This window comes from Olea europaea, chromosome 6 (assembly GCF_002742605.1).
Source record: "Olea europaea var. sylvestris chromosome 6, O_europaea_v1, whole genome shotgun sequence".
Taxonomy (NCBI): Eukaryota; Viridiplantae; Streptophyta; class Magnoliopsida; order Lamiales; family Oleaceae; genus Olea; species Olea europaea.
The window spans coordinates 27,615,376-27,639,072 of record NC_036242.1 but is presented as its reverse complement, the minus strand read 5'-3'; the positions used below and the strand labels follow the sequence as shown (position 1 = coordinate 27,639,072).

The 23,697-nt window shown below is 30.1% G+C and overlaps 1 protein-coding gene and 1 pseudogene across 1 annotated transcript; both read left to right on the top strand.

Moving 5' to 3' along the window:
• Window positions 1-907: 907 nt before the first annotated feature.
• LOC111396322 (polygalacturonase-like) lies at window positions 908-2,792 on the top strand. Its single transcript, XM_023022730.1, has 4 exons — window positions 908-1,393; window positions 1,477-1,766; window positions 2,224-2,452; window positions 2,568-2,792. The coding sequence occupies exons 1-4, from the start codon at window positions 944-946 to the stop codon at window positions 2,790-2,792; spliced, it is 1,194 nt and encodes a 397-aa protein (XP_022878498.1). The 5' UTR covers window positions 908-943.
• A 5,351-nt stretch (window positions 2,793-8,143) lies between these two features.
• LOC111395347 lies at window positions 8,144-22,399 on the top strand (annotated as a pseudogene).
• Window positions 22,400-23,697: the final 1,298 nt, after the last annotated feature.

Sequence of the window (23,697 nt, the reverse complement as noted above, 5' to 3'; positions counted from 1 at the left end):
CACCTGGTCAATATTGCTGTCAAATTATAGTTTTAAGTTTGGGGATTTTATATTTAAGGATCTGTTGTGTATTCAGTTTAAAATAGACACGAGAATTTTGAATATTTTAGTTTTTAGAGCGTCAACCATTGTGGCTCTGTGTGTACAATAAAATCTCCATAAAATGATAATATTGGGATTGAATAAAATTCTAGTTAATCTATTAATTTGTTTATATATTTCGTGAAGTAATTTTTAATCAATGTTAAACATGATAGGGATATAAACACCTATTTAATTATCCTGGTTAAATGATGATGGACTAGCCTACTAACAATTACTCTCTCTCTCTATTTATTTATATATAAGCATCGAGGGCATGACAAATCATTCAATTGATGAATCATTAAATATATGGGACCTACCATTAAATATTTTAGTTTTTAGAGCGTCACTGGTACTTAACATAAGCAAAGCACCGGTGCTCTTATATATATATTCATTTATATTGATCGAACTATATATTATTTTTTGAGACGCAAATTTTCTCATATTTATTTTCCCATTGTCAAAGTTTTTCTTTTGATTAGATTTGATCAATAAATTAATATTGCACTAACTAAATAAATTGAATTTCTTATTTGTCCAAACAAACATCCAACAATTAATATTGCCTGTATTTTGTTTCTTCAGCCACAATTTAACTAACATGTTTTTTATTCTATGCCTATTTAGTTCTCAAAAAACAAGTTTCCTTTCTGGTTATACATTTTTTCTTATTGCATTAAATAACTTGAAATTCTTATTTGTCCAAACAATTATTCTTCATGGTGTGATAGTGACCAAATTGAACATCATTATCTAAATTGCACTCAACTTATAGCCTATAAATACCTCTTATAACTGCTTCATCTCCTTATCCCCTCTCTCTCTATACCACGAACATACAAAAAAAAAATAAAAAATGGCTGGAGCTTTAAGTTTTATTCTTGCTTTCCAATATTTCCTCTTGCCCTTCTTCCACTACTCATCAATTGCAGCCAATGCTAATTACAATCTCCAAAGTTTGGGAGCAAAATCTGATGGAAAAACTGATTGTAGCAAGGCATTCTTGAGTGCATGGACCTCAGCATGTGCTTCTACACAGCCAGCCACCATTTTCGTGCCACCGGGAAGATACTTGCTTGGAGCTACAATTTTTGCCGGCAAGTCATGCAAAAACACTGCTATAACGATTCAAATTGATGGGACACTAGTAGCTCCATCTGATTTCAATGTTATTGGAAATTCTGGTAACTGGATCAAGTTCGAAAGTGTGACCGGAGTTTCTGTTATTGGTGGAATCCTAGATGCCCAAGGGGCTAATTTGTGGGCTTGCAAAAATTCTGGCAAGAGTTGTCCAACTGGAGCAACGGTAAGTTAATAAAGAAGAAAGTGGATTTTACTTTCTGTCATGTTGTACATTCTAACGTAATTTTTCGATTCTTTCTTGCTCAGACACTGGCCTTCTACAATTCCAACAACATCATAATGAATGGATTGTCTTCAATAAATAGCCAGAAGTTCAACATTCTTTTTGATGGATGCCACAATGCCAAGCTAGTGGGAATAAAGGTTGCTGCACCAGGCAACAGTCCAAACACCGACGGAATTCACGTGGAGAAATCAACAGGAGTCACAATTATGAACTCTCAAATTGGCACCGGAAATGATTGTGTCTCTATAGGCCCCGGCACCTCGAACTTGTGGATTGAGACTATTGCATGCGGCCCTGGCCACGGAATTAGGTACTAAAAACGTAAATTAAAAATTGATAGCTATTCTACCACATTATTTTTTCTACAATACTTATTTTCAACTACACAATCTTCATTAAAATAGATATAATCATGCTCCTTACGTCCCACAACGATAAACATATTTCTATTTTCGCACGAATTAAGAAACATGTAAGTAATATAGTTGAAAATATAAATTTTTCTTATATTTTTTTCCCAACATATTTCTACATTACATAATGGCTTAAATAAGAATAATTCATATTTGTTGATAACAAGACACTTCAAATAGGATTTTATTAGAAAACTAAGAAATTAATTATAATCTCAACAAGGAAAGTGACCTTTATTTTGGGATAGACAAAAAAGGAAAGCAATTCTATTTTTTGGAGCAGAGGAAGTATAACATAATGTATCCCAACAATTTATTTAGCTGAGATAACTAATTTGTGCTCCTTTTCTGCAGCATTGGGAGTCTAGGCTGGGATTTGCAAGAACCTGGAGTGGAAAATGTGACAGTTAAATCAGCAACATTTACAGGAACTCAAAATGGGGCGAGGGTGAAGACATGGGCCAGGCCAAGCAATGGATTCGTTAAAAATATTCTTTTCCAGCATTTAGTCATGGTTAATGTACAAAACGCCATAATTATTGATCAAAATTACTGTCCCGACGATCACAATTGCCCCAATCAGGTAATTAAGATATGGGAACTCATATAAAAATAAATAATATATATATATATATATTCAAAGAATTTACACCATTCAATTGTAAATTAATTATGCAAAGCCGTCTCAATTTTTTCAGGTTTCAGGCGTGAAGATTAGTGATGTAACATATCAAGACATACATGGGAGTTCAGCAACAGAAACTGCAGTGAAATTTGACTGCAGCAAAGGAAATCCATGCAGTGATATTACCTTGGAAGATGTTAAGCTGACCTATAAAAATGAGCCGGCTCATTCGTCATGCATTAACGCCATTGGGAATTCTTCCGGCTCAGTTGAGCCAAATAGCTGCTTATCTCTTTAGAAAATTATTTAAAGTATTTATACTTATACAAGTATATTATTTTTATAATAAATCTTATTCGATTAATAAGCAAGGCATGTTAGAGCATTTAATTTAATTATGAATATTGCTTAAATTCTTCTACTCTTAATATAAGAAATACTAATTAGATACGTAACTGTATTATATCAAAAAATTGCAATCTACATATTGAATTCACTATATTTGAATAAAAAAGGAAAAATTTATTTCAAACGAGAATCACGAACTCAAGATATCCCAAAAGGTACACGACAGCCCAAACTATAAATATATCAAGTTCAATTTCATACATTATAAATAAATAAATAAATTTGAAAAATCACTTAAGTTTGTAAACAATACTAGAAAGTAAAAAAACTTGAATTGCAAAGGATGAACGTTTTGATTAATCAACTTACACTACAACCTAACTTAAATTTTTTCGATACATAAAAAGCTTAAATTGCAAAGAATAACACCTACTAACTTCTGAAATGCAGCAATATGATGTGAGGTGAGAGGCCAAAAAAAAAAAAAAAAAAGGAGTCAATCTTGATTTCAAATCTTGATTTCTTATACATAAAGTCTAGAGTTTTAGGGTAATTACTATCTAAATTAGGGTTTTGGATTTTGCGTTTCTTTATACAACCTATAAATTTAAATAAAAAAATATATTAAAAAATCGATTCTATTCGGATACCTACAATTCTGGTTTAGGACCAAGAACTATCCTGGGCTCAATCAATTATCAATTCTCGATTTGCAAAAATAAAAAAATAATTAAAAAAATAAAAGAAGAAGAAGAAGATATTCGATGTAGAGTGACATACAATTAGTAAGAAAATCATCCTCCATTTTGGTCCAAATTATCATCTCAACTACTGACATTTATTCAGTAATGTCGCAAAAACAGTCATTGTTAATACAAGATGACTTAATTGTTAGAAAACTTTGAAAACGGGAAAATAATATGGCGTAAATTAAAAACATATTGTAGCTCAAAAAATTAGTGCACAATAAATTTTTATAAACAAGTGTTTGATAAATAAAAAATCTAGCTTAAATAACGAAATTCATCGATCTCAACTATGGCCAATTTACTAAAAATTAATAATCTTCTTTATTGAATAAAATAATAGTTTTATTCAAAATTCATTGGGGGCCAATAAAAATAAAAATAATAATGGATTAAATTTGTAACATTTTCTAATACATTTTAATGAATTTTATTTGACAAATTCTTTTTTGTTTTCATTTTATAATTTTAAAATATGCATATAAATTTGTTTTTTTTGTACTCAACGGAGACTCAACAGCATCTCTAATTTTTTAAAGACTGATGCTTAAAAATCTTCCTTTTGGAAAAAAAGATTTTGTAAAATACAATTATCACATACATATAAATCATGATCATTTTCTCTAGGCACATTCGTCAAAGCATTCACTTTGTTAGTAGGCTAGTCCATGATTTTATTGTTTTTAGTAGGATAATTAAATAGGTGTTCGCATCCTTCACGTTTAGAAGGGTTTATTAGAAATTGCTTCACATCATATATCAATCATTTAATAAATTAGGTATAATTTTATTAGATCCCACTATTAATATTCTATAGAGATTTTATTGTCCACACAATTGAGACAATTATTGTGCTTCAAAAACTAAAACATTCAAAATTCTCGTGTTTATTTTCAACTGTAGAAATATCAAATCCTTAAATATAAAATGCTCAAACTTAAACTATAATTCAATAGCAATATTGAGCACAAATAGTGCCAGCGCCGACTTCAAGCAGGGTAAACTATTGTCCAAGGGCTTGCATTGATGAGGGCCCAAAATAATACTTACATTTATATGACAAAGAATTATTTCCCAAAAAGACTTATGTTCTTCAGTGTAAAAAAAATAAAAATAAAAAATAAATAGTACATTCATGAGTTTTCATTTTATTTTTCTCTTGGTCTTCCAATTTTTATATGAAAGTATAAAATTGGTCAGATTTTTGAATCGTTACGTCCATATCCATTTTTTTTTGTGTAATGATGTTATATATATATATATAAACTAGTCAAAGTTGAATGTACATTACACATTATTCTAAAGATTTTTGAATTTTTTCGTCCAAATCATTTTTTTTTTTTTTTTTGTGATGATGCTTTAACACCCCTCTCTCTCTCTCTCTCTCTCTCTCTAATATATATATATAAACTAGTCAAAGTTGAATGTGCATTACATGTTATTTTAAAATATATTATAAGTACTACAAAGTAATATTTGATACTAGTTTGTTGTGAGGATTTGAGCGTCTAAAACTAACCAAAAAAAAAAAAAAAATAGGATAAAAATTTAAGAGACAAAAATTATACTCGCAAAACTCAACTTCTATGATTCAAATTTTATGATGATGAAATACTATAAATGAGCAAACTTTTTATACTATATTTCTTATATAAGAATTAATTTCTGATAAATGAATTTAAACACCCATTGAAATTTCTAAATCCATGAATAGAAATTAATTCATCTATAATATCTCTAGATTCATATAGATTAAGATTTATTGGGTCTAGATTAACATGAAGGTTAATTAATTGAAAATTAATAGCACAAAATTCATAAAATAATAAGAATTTTGTAGTATTTATTACGTATTGAAAAACAAAAAGTAAGGTATTATTGAAACTTATTACGTATTGAAAAATTAAAAGTAAGGTATTATTGAAATAATTGAATTATAGTACGGTCAAAATTTTTTGGACAATGATTCTCATTTGATGTTATATTTTATATACCAGTTAGACTTGAACATGTATTGCATGTTTTTTTTAAAATACTTTATAAGTGTTAAAAAATTAATATTTGATACCAATTTATTGAGAGAATTTGATGAGTCTCAAATGAATTAAAGAAAATAAAATTTAGAATAGAAATTTAAAAGACAAAAATTTTATTCTCGAAATTCAACTTCTATAATTCGAATTTTTGTGATGATTAAATATTACAAATGAGCAACATTTTTAAACTACAATTGCCACATAAGAATTAATTGTTAATCCATGAGTTTAAACACCCATTAAAATACTTAGATGCATGAATAGAAATAAAATTCATCTACAATACTCTAGACTCACATAAATTAAGATTTATCAAGTGAAGATCATTGAGTTTAAATTAATGCAAATGTTAAATAATTGAGAATTAATAGCATAGTATTTATTACATATTTGAAAACGTAAAGTATTATTGAAATAATTGAATTGTAATAAGGTTAAAATCGTCCAAAAATGATTCTCACTTGATGCGATATTTTAATATATTATATTTTATAGATTGTAAATTATATGTTTATTATTGAATGATTACTATACTCCTCAAATCCTAATTATCATGACTATTGTATCACTTGCAATCCTAATTTTTTCTTATGAATATGGGATTTCGGTTCTCAATGAAATACATAGTGTATTGATTTCTTTATTTTTTTCTCTTTATTTTATAATGCTTTATCAGCGTAAAGGTCTAGCCAATCGAATTGGTAAAATTTATTCCTCATTCTACTCACAAATCTCTAGTTAGTTAAGGTAGGAAAAAAATAATTTTTCCTTCAATCAAAGAAAGTCAAGTAATTCTAGACTACTACAATTACAAAGAAACTCTTCTTTTCTAGCTTAAAAAATGTTACTATTCACGTAACTTTGAATTGCATAACAAAATGGTATAGTTATTGGATTTGGTTATATTATTTTGACAATATCAATTTGTGACAGATAATTATTTGTTAAATATATGTTTTTTCAATATTTTGATACAATATTTTAGAAGAATATTATATAATTATTCTTGAAGAAGAAACAATCTAGATCAATATTTCAGAAAAATATTTTAGCATATTTGAAAAGGAATGTTTTATTTGATTTTTTTTTTGACTCCTTAAGAAACACAAATTTACACAATAACAATGCTCAAAAATAATTTTTTATAGTTATTCTTGGTAAAGTATAATATTTGTATGTGTTAAATTCAAGAATAGTTCTGTAAAACTTCTAAAAAGATATTTTGTTGCTGCTTCCTAGATAAAAGTATGAATCAATACTCTAAAAGAATATTAGATTCATACTCATGAAAAAATATGACTCTTATACTATGGAAGAATTATATTATTATTTCAAAATCAATTGTCCATAAATTCGCAGAATGTGGACATTCTAAATATCTATGATCAAAATTTTGATATCTTAACATTTCATGGTCCAATCATCGTGAAATTTGGATAAAATGTTCATAATCCATTGTTCTTAAATTCAATGATTATGATTAAAATACAATGGTCCATTCGTGACAAACTGTTCGTGAACAACAACCAAATTCTTTTAAATTGGTTGTTTATATAAGAATTGCATATTGTTTCAATTACACAAATTGCATGATTACATTAAATAATTATTCTAGTGCACGCATCCACCTATCAATTCCAATTGATAAACTGACACGTTTTCTTTAATTGATTGCTATGTATATATTATAATCATTATATTTTTCATATTCAATATTTGTATCCAATTTTGCATGTTGTAGTTGATCACATATTATTTATACACATTTAGTCGATATACTTAAATTGTTATTGCTCCCAAAGAAGCACAACGTTAAATTATTCTGATAAAATATTCGTAAATAAACAAAACCTAACTACATAAATATTCAAAAATAACATTATTTTGTTGTTTTTGAAGAATATCAAATGAAGATTTGATTTTTTGCTTTATGAGAATTTTATAAAATCTTCATAAGAGTTGATATTATGTGATGCAGAGGTACGAACCTATTGTTGATAGTAATTTATTCTCAACTAAATAAAGAGAAACCTACAAAGTTTCTAACAGTATTTCTTAATTAGTACATGTAGATGGAAGATTCTACAACCAAGAAATTAGATCAAGTAGGCCACCAACAATCCTGCAGAACTCAAGAAAAATAGAATGAAGGAAAATGACCATAAAAAGATCTTAAGAGGACACAGGTGTGGTGTCGGCCGAAAACCCTCTGACGGTCAAGTTAGTAAATCTTGTCAAAAATTGAATAAATGACATATGGAAAGAAAGAAGAAGTGAATTAGAGTAGAGTGGATTGAAATACCTGAATGCTTGATCGACCGCAAAATTTATAGGAGTGGGATAACCGTTTAAGCGGGATTGGAGGGGATTCTCTAAGATTTCATAGTTGGTTGAAGCTAAATCTAATCCGATCTGTTCAATTGAGATATTAGAGCCATTTGCAAATAACTCTTACCAGATTTAGATAAGTCATAACGTGATTTATCTTGAAGATAAATTATTGGAGATTTCGAACTAACATGTGGGTCTTGGCCCAGATTGTTGGGATCGGGGGAAGCTGTCATAGGTTCAGAGACAACCTGGCCGAGCACCAGGGATTGAGGGCGGTAAGCTGCTGCATTCCTCCTATATGGCATCCTTCTTTCCTTAAGGTCATTTCCTTATTTTGATCTACTACCTCTAATGCTTTTCACTTCAGCTTATAATAACTTGGGTCGAGGATGGAGCAACTGGACTGCCTGTGGACTATTTTATGGTTTGGGCCGCTTTGACTAGTAAATTAATTTTTACCACAACAATATACTATGCTTTATTATTACAATTAAAATAAACAATATATCGAATCATGAGTTCAATAACCCTAATATTTTATTGTTAGTGTTTCTAGTTAGATCGTTACTGAATCAATAATGATACAAAATGAGAATTCAAATGAATATATAATGAGAATAAGGTGCTTCTTAATCAAACGAATTTACATATAATGCTTATTCTCTATATCATAAATTGGTCATTGACCATCACAACCTAATGTTAGTATTAAATCCTTATGCCCCCAGGGCACATCTCCAAGTGGTAAAAAGGAAGGGTGGAGAAATCCAGCTTTGTTTGAGGCTGCTGCGTCAAGGGTTCGAATCCTGAAATATGGATTTGGCTCTTGGGTAAGTGCAAGTATACAAGCAGCCTTCCACCCTTTACCCTTGGAGGCATAACCTGCGATTTACCTCCCTCACGATACTCCAGGGCAGAGGTGGTGGGGGACCCTTAAGGTTAGGGTTTAAACATTTTAGTATAAATCCTTATAATCTAGAAAATTAATTATGGTGTTATACGGGAGTTGTTACTATCCATGTTAATCATCTAAATATTATTTATACTTAATAAATATAATACACATACTAAATGATTGCACTATGCTTGCAACTTAAAGTTTACAAAATTGCTGTTCAAGTTTTAAATTATGAGTATAATTTTTATATTATACAATAAAGAAAATGTGTTTTATTAATACTAGTGAGCTTAAATCTCAATCTTTTAATAAATATTACCTGTGATGTCGATAAATATGGTTTAGCAATATTGCTTGTTATCCCTCTAATTTATTTCTTAATCATTACTATGAGAACAAAGTACTTCCCGCTTCTGTTTAGAGAATGTTATTAGCATCGTACCAACACCAAAGTTTTTCTCACTATTTTGACTTATGATCAAATCAGAAAGTAGTATTTTCAACAAATTATTTTTATAGTACAAAGTACAATTAATCCACCACAATGCATGGTAAAGAATGCTGAAAATAAATACGTATTTTGAACCCTTATGAATTTTCTTATACTTTAGCGGGTGATATTTTATAACACTGTCTATTGATTGTCAGTTTGACTAAACAATTCTCTCAATATTAGGATGAATTAAGAGGTTAAAAATAATGTATATATGCTTTATTATATTATCTGGATCCTAAAAAAAAAAATTCGAAAAGATTTCTCATTTAAATACATTTACTAATCAAAGAGTCAAATATATCTCACATACCAGTTTTAAATACTCCAACTCAAAATTCACGTCATTGAAGGACACTTAATTAATGTTATATTTGATAAGTATATATGACACGCATAAAGCATTACATTCGATTCTGATATAAAAATTTTAAAAAGAAAATAGAGAAATTAACATAGATAGTTCATCAAGGAGACATATATTCTTGGAGGAGTATATAGATATGAAATAAAATGTAAAACTCTAAAAGAGGTTCAGGTACCTGAAATGCTAAAAATTGAGATATTTCAATAATGCATGTCATTATGAGAAAGAAATATAATCTAAAATAAAAATTTGTCGACAATATATTTTAACGTAATGTATCGCTTCATATTATTGATAGCGAGGATATCGAAATAAATTTATTAAAGTATATCTATCGAAAAAATTATTGGCTAAATAAAAAGACATAATCCTAATCAAATTAAATTTGTTAGAGAAACTTGAAGTATCTAAACCTAAAAGGTAAATCAGAAAAATGAAGTCATAGCATATAATGTATGATTCTTAACATAATAAAGCTTACAAAATAATGGTGGATACAATTATAAGTCCATATCTTGTCACCCTGACGATGCACGAAATTTGAAATGCAATTATAGTTAATTCATCTGACATGACAATTAATTTATGTTTGAATTATTAAATTTACCTGAAGCATATAATTTAAGTGGTTTTATCATGATGAGAGAAAATATATATTGTAATCTTTTTCCCTTGATCAAGATTTTTCCCATCGATTTTTTGACAAGGTTTTTAAATAGACAACTTTTGTAATGTACTCAAAAGCATAATGCACACTTTTTTCCTTATTAAGATTTTTCCTACAGGACTTCTCCTAATAAGGTTTTTAACGAGGCATATTCTTGTGTAATGATGTTCATAACCTACATGATATATACCCTCAAATTATACTCTTATATGTTACAAATTGTCTATGACTTTTGAAGAGAGTAACAACACAATCTGTTTTTCAATATATTATCGTGTGACTAAAGACAAACAAAGATTGATAAATATCATCTATGAAGAAGATATTGCTTGAAAGTTATAACAAGACAATAAAAACATGTTTCACCAGAATTGCAATATTAAATATATTGACATATAAACATGAATGACTCGATACAAAAATCTTCATTTATTGAAATTAAGAGAGCAATTGTACTCTTTTCTTGAGCTCAAATTTTGTCCTATTGAGTTTTATTGACAATATTTTTGATGAGGTAGATACTTTGTAATGTGTCATCCAAAGGAGAATATTGTAAATTATATATTTATTAATGACTAACCATTATACCCTCGCAACACTAGTTATTATGACTATTATTCATTGTAGTCCTAATTCTTCTATATAAATATGGAGTTTTAGTTCTCAATGATACAAGTTTATTGATTTCTTTACCTTCTTTCCCCCCCTATTTTTTAACAAAATAATATTTATGAATCATCCTTCTATCTTAGTTTTTTCAACAAGTATATTTTGCAATTTTTTTTCATATATTCTTTATTTGAAATTTGTACTCCGATGATAACTCAAGATGTGTGGATTGATAGATCATATTATTAACTATATCAGTTACAGTTACAGTTACAGTTACAGTTACAGTTATAGTTACAGTTGCAGTTGCATCTTCTGAGAGGAACTTCTTAATGTTGGAGTTGATAAAAGCTTACAATTGTTCTACAATGTTACAAAAAAAGTTTGACTGGATTGGATATAATGTCTATTGAAAAAGAAATTTTATAACATATTGACTGTAATCACATCAAAAAATTCTAAAAAAGTGAATTTAATTTAGACGTTTGAAAGTTTTAGGTCATTATTTTTGTAACTTTGAATATTTTTATTAATGAAAAGTGTTATTGTTTATAATTATATATTTGAAATATATATAAGGGCCTTATATTTGAAGTTGGCCTAAAGTCCTAAAGTCCCAAAGATTTTGAGACTGACACCGAGAGTGGATGATGTAAAGTTGCTTAGAAAAGTGATACACAGTGTTGATTGCCTAAAATTTTGGTTTATCAAAAAATTTTAATAGCTGAAAATCTATCTTTATATATTTTCTTTTATTTGATATTAAATTCTGAAGAAGATTTTTTTATGGACACTGTGTACACATTTACAAAAGTGAAATAATTATTAGTTCATATTTGTGTTAGAGTGGGGTGTCGCAACTAACAAGATATAAAGGTTGACATAGTCAATATTATAGAGAGTTTTTCATCATAGCACTTCATAAATAAATAAATAAATATAATAAAAGGTAAAAGTTTGAATTTAAATCATCTCGCCATTATTCATTGTGTTATATATCAAACTTCTGATAAAAAATGAATTTCATTAATACACAAATCATGTACTGAATACAATTTTTTTAATGGAAAAATGATATTGTGCATGTTACTATTTGCATCATCGTTACAAATGTAAAGTATGGCGACAAGTTACGAGAAATTCTAATGTGGCTAAATCATTGGCCAGTTTGTTCGCATACAAATTAAGTTGCTTGTTCCAAAAGATCTGTTGGCTTGCTTGTATTAGTTAAGATATTGAACAAATTTACATTTGTTCAAGAATAATAATTACAACTCAAATTTCTTGCTTATCAATTTAGTAGAGTTTCAAAAATAAATTAAATTGACCAAAATACTGAATATTATATATATTTTGTAAGGAAAGAATTACCTCCTAATTCTTCATCTCCATCTCGATGTAAGTTCTAAGGTAAGGCTTTCTTCCTCGTAGTCCGAAATATCATCTATTGACATGATAGGGGACTACGTTGACTTTCGATTGAGGCATAAAAATATAGACCAAGCTTTGGTGCTTTAATCAACACAAATTATAATTGGTGTCCTTAGTAAATTCTTTTTAAAATACATCAAAATTACAGAATTAATTAGATTTAAACATACAGGGTACGAGAAATATATAGGAATGGATAGTTGTCACTTCCTTGATGGTCACAAGTGCTGAAACGGCTAAGGCATGAGTGGTGCCTTGCTCCCATGTTGATGCCATACTCGGGATATTTTGGATAAAGTACATTTCTAGGAATATTCTATGTAAGGTATTATTGTCGATAATCATTCAGGAATGATTGGATTGATAATGCATGGATGAAGCATGGCATGGGTGGAGCCCGAAGTGTAAGGCAGTTAGCGGGGTTGGCCTTCGGCTGAACACAGCCTAGCAGATTCGTTGTATTCAGACCTGGAAATCAGCTTGTGGCATAGTTAGCAAACCTGACCTGGTCCTTGATCAAAAAAATTATCGAATAACTGGATTAGTGGTTAACTAGTGGGTCATTGTTGATCTTATTTTAATTTTTTAAAGCAAAAATATATTATAAATTTTATTTTTTGTTGCTGTGCTAAAAGCAATTATATATTTTTCACTCACGGTAATACTTTATAGGTGCCATAATGGTCATGGTTCCAACTTTTTACGCAAGGAAATAGAGGTTCGAATATCTCCTTTTGCTCTAAAGTTTTGACTAATTTGATAATAATAATAATAAAAAAATCGGTTCAATACGAATCGGTTTCCGTTTTCAATGAAAATCGCTGAAGGCAGTAATGAACCGGTTTGAGGAGTTCTTGACCAGTTCATTTGTAATTGCACCAATTATTGTCAATCGGACCGCGGATCATTGTTCGGTTCATCGATTTTTGGGTTGAATCGACTGTTCTGGTTCGATTTTTATAACAATGGCTTGCAGATAACTTTGGAGTTAGCTGGACTAAGTTCGCTGAGGCGGTTACTTTCAGCAGTTATACTTCAAGCAATTAACGCGTGCAAAGCAATTTCTACAGGAAAGTTGGTTACCTATTTGGCCGTGACAGTTTTCGGGATGGAAAACTTTGGATTCTTAAAAGGTTGAACCCCAATTTTGAGAGTCCCCACCGTCTCGTTCCTAGAGTATCGTGAGGGAGGTAAATCGCGAAATGTACCTCAACAGGCCAACGAATTTTATATATACTCATGACATGAGACACAAAAGCATAGAGTGCATTTTTTTTGATCCGTTGTCAAGTTTGTGATTGTTCTATTATTGCGAATATAAAAGTTGGGAAGTATTTTCGCGTGCTTCGTGGGTTCATTTATAAATTATGTTCCTTTCATAATTTTTTGCTTTCCTTTATTACATAAAGAAATTTGAGTGTAATTTAATTGACATGAAAAATATTGCCTAGAAAAAAAAATGTTTTCCCTATTTTGAGAAAAACAAAAACCTACTTACTCCAAAGAAAATATTTTCTTAAAAACAAGAAATATTAGACATATTTTCAAAAGTCGAAAAATATTTTCAATAAAAAAAATTGCAATCAAACACTCAAAGTAGGAATTTGGATGAAAAATAAATGCAATTAACCACACGTTACACACCACATTTTGGACGAAATTTTATTGCCTAAAATTTGACCCCCCAACAATAGCCAACGAACTAATGATGAATAGAGATAAAATTAAGATGGTAATTAATTGCACGATCCACATGCCATTCTTTCTGTACATAGTTCAAATTGAAGATTAATTTCCGACGAGAAAAGTTGCCTAATTCACTAATTTATTTTACAAATACTCTTAGTCTTCTTTATTTTCAACCTATTTTGTTATCTGTTTCATCAGTAGTTGAAATTTCACTCTATTAGATCCATCATTTTTCAATTCCGATTAAAACGTCAATAAATGAACAATAAATTAATTAATTTTTATTTTTTTTATTTTTATAAATTCAGTGAGAACTTTTTCCTCTGCATTCCTTTAAAACAATATGTACTAATGTCCAAGTTAATAAATGTTAACTTGTTAAATTTTCGATACATTCCTGATCAGATGAAATGCGCCATTAGAGTGAAATCCTCAAGAAAATGTGTATTAGGATGAAGATGTATTTTACATTGATTATGACCCTATCGCTACTGAAATTGGATATAAAAGAAAATTTTGTTTTTCTATTAAGTGTGGTTTCTGTAATTGATAAATATATGCATAATTATCATCATAGTTTTAGGTCACTGGACATAACTTTCATATTTTTACGATATGTAAAACCATGTCCCACTGCACTATGTTCGATCTTCAACAGTCTTACATAAAAAGGGATAATATGGCAAATCTTTACACCTTTTCCATGTTAACATATTTAATGAACTGATCTTCAGCAATATCTCAACAACTTCTAAATATCGAGGTTCCATCTTAAAATGTCAAACTTATTTGGTCTAGACAACATTAGTCAAGCCGGAAAGATGGTGGAAGACAGAACCAAAGGAGAGGAGAATCTGATTAAATGAAACCAGATGCGCCAGGAATATTGACCTATCGTACGATCGAGGGAGGAGGGGGAACCATCAAAGAATAAATTATCCTTGGCTCCTATCCCTGGCAACGGCATCAAAAACTTATTATCAATTTTATCCCGCAAGTGGACGGATCGTAACTAGTAAAGTTGACCTTTTGAGTCCGGATTATTGTTCCTAAGAGGAATATACTTTAGTACTCAATTTATTATTCATAACTTCTATTTGATAAAAAAAAAATGATTGAATGTGATTTTTAAATCTAACTACTAAAAATTTCGTGAATGCAATAGAAAATGAATGAGAATTCAATTAGTAAATGGAGATTAGGGTGGAACAAATTCACCCATTGGTCACCTTTACTTCTAATATCGAGATTCATAAAATTAAAGTAGCGTTTGATCAAATTGTTCTATGGTAATTTATCCATCTCGAGTCCTCATTGAGCCTATCTACATCATTCAATTTCATATCTCTATGCAAATCAACATTATTTAAGCGAAATAATAGTTTTAAGAATGTCTATAGGACCACAGTAATTAATATAAATATCTCTATACGTTATATTAATTGATTAGATTTTAATATGTGGTCTAAACAAGAATCTGCATCTCTACATAATTATTGTTCACGAAATCATCGAATAATTGGCCAAAAAATTCAAAGTATTGATAACATATTTAAAATCCACACATAAAATATAAAAGAACAAAAATCTAAAAAAAAAAAAAAAAAAGAAAAAAAAAAAAAAAAAAACTAAAAAAAAAAAAAATTTTTAAAAAAAAAAAAAAAAAAAAACTAAAAAAAAAAAAAAAAAAGGATTCCCAAGTCAGTTACATTGTTCATCCTAAAATAAAATTTAACTGCTCATATTAATGGAAAAAAAAAAATTATGGAAGACATCATCGGAAGTTGATAGAACGTAAATAATTTCCAATTATGCCTTATGTCGTCTTTGCTGCTTTTGTGTAAATCCTTTCCCCAGCTGCTGCCCTTTTTTAATGTATCTCTCCAAAAATCTGCCTCAATTTCCGTGTATTATCGTTGCACTCGACAGCTTCTATCTCTATATTAATGGCAGCCAACAACTTCTTTCCTTCAGCCGCCACAGATTAATTTCAATAGTAACTAGTAAGTCAGCCCTCAAATATGTGGTTAAATTCTATAATATTGGCTGCCACAAATTAGTTTCAATAGTAAGTCAGCCCTCAAATATGTGGCTAAATTCTATAATATTTTATAATATTGGCTGCCACAAATTAATTTCAATACTAAGTCAGCCCTCAAATACGTGGCTAAATTCTATAATATTGGCTGGCCCTCCGTTTTCTGTGCGTGGAAATATAGGCAGCCTCAAAGTGTGAAAAATATAAAATATGCTACCTCTCAATTTCCGTGCGTGTCTCCTCCTCCTTTCTCGTTCTTGTCTGTCTCTATATAAATATAACCTAGCAGCCACTGATTAACTCCAAGGGGGACTTTAATTTATGCGTGTCTTCATGGTCCAGAAGTCCAAATCTGCCATCTATTGTTGAATTGTTAAAGTTCCATATGTATTTCGATTGCGCTTGAAGTGCAGCCTGAGTAAATTCAAGTTTAGGCCCATTTATATCTTATTTCTCTCCAAGTCCTCAATTATTTTAAAGTCATCCAATTCACTCCTTTCCCAATTAATTATGCAACCAATGACTCCTTCGATTCATCCAGTTGCCAATTCAGTAACCCTACTTTGGATTTTGTCATTTTTCGCCCATTTTTGCTTCTTTCCTTCAATTCCTTTTCATTCATAAAATTTCACCTATTAAACATAAAATTTAAAAATTTAAAATATAATTTGTCAAACGAACTATCAAATATCACTATTTAAGTTATCAAACAAGTGTAAAAAATACATTTATCAAAGATAGAACCAAAGGAGAGGAGAATCTGATTAAACGAAACCGGATTCGCCAGGAATATCAACCTATCGTATGATCGAGGGAGGAGGGGGACCATCAAAGAATAAATTATCTTTGGCTCCTATCCCTGGCAACAGTGCCAAAAACTTAATGTCGATTTAAGGTACCGAATAAGTGTAAAAAATACACTTATCAAATCCCCCAAACTTAAATATTTGTTTGTCCTCAAACAAAACTATAAACTAAATAGCAGTAAACACACAGTTATGGAAAAATATTTGGTTGGAAAATTGAGTTTCTCACCTCAAGATTCAAGATCTAAGTGTTAATTCCATAAACATGCTTCAAAGTCACGATACAAAACCAATGTCCACTCTTCCAGTGCAAAATCGACCTGTGTGTGAAGAATTAAGTAGACATTAATGAATTCACAAGTTATTCCAATTCCAAACCCTTAATGATCATATATGTCCTTTCATCACTCGTAAGATTCACACATCCCCAAACTTATTTTTTTCACTCTTTTCAGTGTGTAACTTAAGGTTTAATATTTCATTACTTTCCTCACCCTCTCAAGTTCAGGTGGATGTTAAGAGTTGCAAGTCAATACTTCAATGAACAAGGATTCTCCAATTATTTGATTGGTTCGACCTCCAAAACTCAACTAGGCTAATATCCTTCATCGAAGGTCAAATTTCCTTAAATAAGTGTTAGGGGCTTAACCAAGGTATTTAGTGCTTTACTCTTTTCATGCACAAGCTCTTTTTTTGGTTTTTCACAAGTTATTTTATTTTTATTTTTGATTTTTTACATTCTCTCCATTAAACTTTCTAGATGACCCTATAGCAGACTTTAGGCCGATAACTCCCAAATCAGATGATTTTAGGGCACCAAGTTTTAAACACCCGTACAGGCTTATTGACCTGAGTAAAAAAGGCGTCGAAGAGATTTATTTATTTATTTATTTTTTTTACAAGTGCAACTTCATCTCCATTAAGATTTCTAAATGACCCCTGTAGCAAGCTTTAGGTCGATGACTCCCAAATTAGACGACTTTAGAGCACCAGATTTTAAGATACACTTGCAGACTTAATCACTCAAGTCATAAAAGCTTCAGAGAGAAGTTCAAAATTTTCAAATGTATATGTCTTGATTAATGCAATGCCCCTTATTACACACTTATTCATACAAATCGACCTCAAACTTAAGACTTTCGCAGAGTTTTATCATGTTAGTGTAAGACAATCCATACATAAGTTTTCACAGATGGAATTCACATTCACAACCGCATCTTCCTACAACAGTAAAATCACCCTCAAACTGAGCTAAATTTGGTCTAAGGGTAGATAGTTTAATATGGTTTAGGTAAAATATCTATGTCCAACTAGACCAACCTATCAAAAGCAATAAACCACTCATTTAATCACAATGTCAAATTCAATTCTATTACGCTTGTAATATCAAGTTTTGCATGATTGAGCTTTAATTAGTCTAGCATGCATCCTATTCACAAGTTCATAAATTAACACCAAATCTCAAATTAAATCATCATTGTCTGCCAGATTGTCTAACCCACACAAGCACACTACTAAACAAAAGAGATTTTAAAAAAAAAATTCTTTAAATTTTTCTTTTTTTATATTTAAACAAACATACAAAAACATATGAAAAACAAGAACTAAAAGTTATTTTACCCCCAAACTTAAAATTGACATTTTCTTTAATGTCATATTTGCATAAATAAGCACAAAAACCCTAGAGAAGAAAAGTAAAAAGGTACTCCCCAAATTTTTCTGTTGACTGTAAAAGGCACTGTGTGTGACGGTTTGATAATCTTATTCATCGTGCTTTCCCTAGGGTCTATGTTGGTTTGAGTGTTACACGATATCATATTTTTGAAAAATCAAATTTCACAAATTAAATAAATGAAACAATGGTTACTTAGCTCAAACAATCAAAATAACCAACAATAAATTCAGGGATATGGGTGATGACTCCTAAACAAATTAATAAATAAACTAAACTATTCTAGATGGATCATGTAATTTTTTACTAAAAAATATATATTTTCTTATTGCACTAAATAACTTGAAATTCTTATTTGTCCAAACAAATTTTCTCTAATCTCCAAAAATCCAACTTCGGCCAAATTTGCACTCAACTTATAGCCTATAAATACCTCTTATAACTGCTTCATCTCCTCATCCACTCTTTCTCTCTCTCTCTCTCTATAACACACAAATACAAACGACGAAAAAAAAAAAAAAAGGCTGGAGCTTTAAGATTTTTCCTTGCTTTCCAATATTTCCTGTGGACCTTCTTCCACTACTCATCAATTGCAGCCAATGCTAATTACAATGTCCAAAGTCAGGGGCAGACCCAAGGGTCACTTGACCCTCCAATTTCCATTTTTTTTTCGTCGTCATCTTAGTTTTCGGGCTCACAATGAAATATCAAACGAAATTGAAATATTATATTCTTAATATCATTTTGAAGTACTCACAAGCTAGTATTTTTATGTCGTTAATGTTGTGCGAAATGGCCAATCGTAGCAAATGTTATGATGCGTCAAAATAGGCAGTTTCAAACTAATATTTCCAGAAATTTGATAACAAGCTAACTTTAAAAAATTTTCGACGTTTATACGCTAGTCATATCTATAAATCTTCTATATCCTCTTGAAGCTCATTTCGAGAATTATATTATAAACACATCGAATGATCTAAATGAATATCGAGAATAGTTAAACGTACGTCAAACGTGTATACTAAAAAAAGACGTATAACTTGTTTTTTTTTGAAAAAAAAATCAATTATTTTATTAATGTTTATTATTTTTGCGTGAAAAATTTCTCAATATAGTTTACATCATTTTATTAGGAAATTTTTTATGTGGTATGACGTCAAATTTTATTTATTTTTGGACGTAAAAATTTTTAATAAAATTTTTATTACTTCATAGGTGTTATAAATTGTTATATTACTTTTTCATCTTAATTATTTTTATATCTGAAAAAAATTAAATCATTTTTAGGATTTTTTTTTATTATTGTTACATTTTCCTCGATCAATTATTTTTTTTCAAATGACGTCAAAATTTTTATTAGGAAATTTATTAGATTATTTTTTTAAAAAAAAAATTAATAGATTGAGAGGAAAAAGTAACAATAATAAAAAAAAAATCCTAAAAATGATCAAAATTTTTTTTATATAAAAATAATCTAGATAAAAAAGTACAGTTTATAACCCATATAAAGTAATAAAAAAAATTTCGTCGCTTTTTTTTTAAAATTTGATTGTGACCGCCTAATGTAAAATGTCTGTATCCGCCACTGTCCAAAGTTTGGGAGCAAAATCTGGTGGAAAAACTGATTGTACCAAGGCATTCTTGAGTGCATGGACCTCAGCATGTGCTACTACACAGCCGGCCACCATTTACGTGCCACCGGGAAGATGCTTGGAGCTACAACTTTTGTTGGCAAGTCATGGAAAAACACTGCTATAACGATTCAAATTGATAGGACACTAGTAGCTCCATCTGATTTTAAAGTTATTGGAAATTCTGGTAACTGGATCAAGTTCGAAAGTGTGACTGGAGTTTCTGTTATTGGTGGAACCCCAGATGGCCAAGGGACTAATTTGTGGGCTAGCAAAAATTCCGGCAAGAGTTGTCCAACCGGAGCAACGGTATGTTAATAAAGAAGAAAGTGGATTTTACTTTATATCATCTTGTACATTCAAACGTAATTTTTCGATTCTTTCTTGCTCAGACACTGGCCTTCTACAATTCCAACAACATCATAATGAATTGATTGTCTTCAATAAATAGCCAGAAGTTCAACATTCTTGTTGATGGATGCCACAATACCAAGCTAGTGGGAATAAAGGTTTCTGCACCAGGCAACAGCCCAAACACTGACGGAATTCACGTGGAGAAATCAACAGGAGTCACAATTATGAACTCTCGGATTGTCACCCTAGATGATTGTGTCTCTATAGGCCTCGGCACCTCGAACTTGTGGATTGAGACCATTGCATGCGGCCCTGGCCATGGAATCAGGTACTAAAAACGTAAATTAAAAATTGACAGCCACAATAGATATAGCTTTTGTTTGTCAACCATTTTACCACATAATTTTTCTACAGTATTCATTTTCAATTACACAATCTTCATTAAAATAGATGTAATCGTACTCCTTACGTCCCACAAAGATAAACATATTTATATTTTCACATGAATTAAGAAACATGTAAGTAAAATAGTTGAAAATATAAATTTTTCTTATATTTTTTCCTAACATATTTCTACATTAAATAATGGTTTAAATAAGAATAATTCATATTTTTTCATAAGATAACACGTCAAATAGGAGTATATTAGAAAACTAAGAAATTAATTATAATATCAACAAGGAAAGTGACCAATATTTTGAGACAGACGAAAAAGGAAAGCAATTCTATTTTTTGTAATAGAGGAAGTATGACATAATGTATCCCAACAATTTATTAAGCTGAGTTAACTAATTTGTGCTCCTTTTCCCCAGCATTGGGAGTCTAGGCTGGGATTTGCAAGACCCCGGAGTGCAAAATGTGACAGTTAAATCAGCTACATTTACAGGAACTTAAAATGGGGTGAGGGTGAAGACTACAGAAACCGGTCTACTGCATGGAATCGGGATCGGCATGGTAACAGGGGCCATCACAGCCGTCCAATTGATGGATCTTATAGTTGATGGAGAGCCATTTTCCAAGGTTTTAACATTACTTGTTTTGGAATTTGTTTCTTACTTCTTTTCAAAACTTGCCTATCTTAAAACTTTCTTATTACTTATAACTTTTTAAAAGTTCTAACACGCTCTTGATACTATATCACTTTCATGATCATGGACATTTAACACTATTTAGTCACTGACATTAAACATTATTCCAATCGAGTTTTCATGTGTGTTAGTTTGACTATCGAAAAAAATGACGTGACAATCTAGTCGATAAATGTCCAAACTATCACGTCAAATTTTTCATTTAGATACTTAGAAAATTTAAAAACCTTTTTACTAAAAAAGTAAGTAATTCACAAAGTAACTTTTACTTTTTTCTAAGATTAGTTGAACATATTGATAATTTCTTATATTCGAAACAAATTGCTCATTAACAGGGGGATCACTTTTCAGTTTGCACTAATCTGTAGTCTAATGAATGGAAAGATCTTTATGGAATGGGTGAACCCTGCAGTGTTAAAAGCCTATCAATGGCAGGTGTAAATAAATGGCTTTTTTTCAGTTTGTTTTCAGCTTATTTAGCTGCCACTTATAATTAATGAGATTATTTTTATGCTTCAGATTAGCAATATAGATACAAATTTATTGGAGATTTCAGACACTTTTTATGTCAATGCAACCAGAGGATTACCTTGGAAGATGTTAGGCTGACCTATAAAAATGAGCCGGCTCATTCGTCATGCATTAACGCCATTGGGAAGTCTTCCGGCTCAGTTGAGCCAAATAGCTGCTTGTATCTTTAGAGAATTATCTACTGTATTTATACTTACACAAGAATATAGGCCATATACATAAATCGAGCTATGGTAAGAATATACTGAGTAAAGAAAATTTGTATTCGATACAAGAAATCAAAGTTTTCATATGAATGATAGTTAAAAACAAAAGCATGGTACTTGGTGTAATCTGATATCCAATTATCACATGGGTATTATATTTCTGAATCAATATCCAATTAAGGGATGTATTTATTTTATAAGTTAACTATCCATGGAGTTTTTCAGTTAATGACAACTAAGGTGATAACAAATCTGAAAATATGACTTCTATAAGGAAAATGTAAATTGAATGCTAATCTAAAACGCTAAAAATTATTCATAGACATCACCTGCAAAAATGCAATGCACGAATATGAGTGAAGGAAAGAGGTGATGGGGAGGCTCATGTGCCTATTACACTTTCAAGCGCTATTCTTCAAGAAATTATTCTAATAAACTAATGATTATAGAATACGATGGGTTGGTAAAACATGTGTAGTTTCAATACACAGTGTTGAGATATCATTTGTCAACTTCGTCCATAATTCCTTTCGAAATGTCTAAGAATATCCATGTAGAAACACTAACATTTTATGTTTGTTTTTTTATCCGTAATCAAAGTCATAAGAGATTAATTTGTCTAAATAACATAATATACTTTCGCTTCAAAGGATACTGTATATACATCAAACTTTATTTTTTTGGCAATTCATAATATTAAAATTAATATAATTTTTAGTTATAAAATTGATATATTTTGTACTTCCCAAAATTACATTACTATACTTCTTAATTCATGCATGTTATAATTTTGATGGGACCCAAATTCTTTATTAAAGATAATTAAGAATTCTAATTAAAGTACACTTTTAGAGAAACTTTATTTGGAATGCTATAGTAGAATTCTAATTAAGTTTATTCGACAAATTCTAGTTGAAATTTTATTTAGAAGCCCTATTAAGAGTTGAAATTTGTGTTGGACAGGAAGAGGCTAAAATTATGAGACGAAAGGTTTTCTTGTCGTATTTGGGTGCCCAAGCGCCAAAAGTAGAGAAGTTGGAGCTCGCATTGTGCTAGTCTACTGCTCGAGGGCCGGGGAACTTCTAGCCTATCGCTAGCTACCCACTCGAGCAGCGGTGTTTCCAACCTAGGCCCCTTTTTCGCTCTTTGACGAGTTTTTTTATTTTTTTTGCATTCTACTTTAACTATAACTCTACTATTAGGGTTTTGGGCATCCCTTATTTCTTCCCTATATATAACTGGATCTTCATTATGATTTAGGC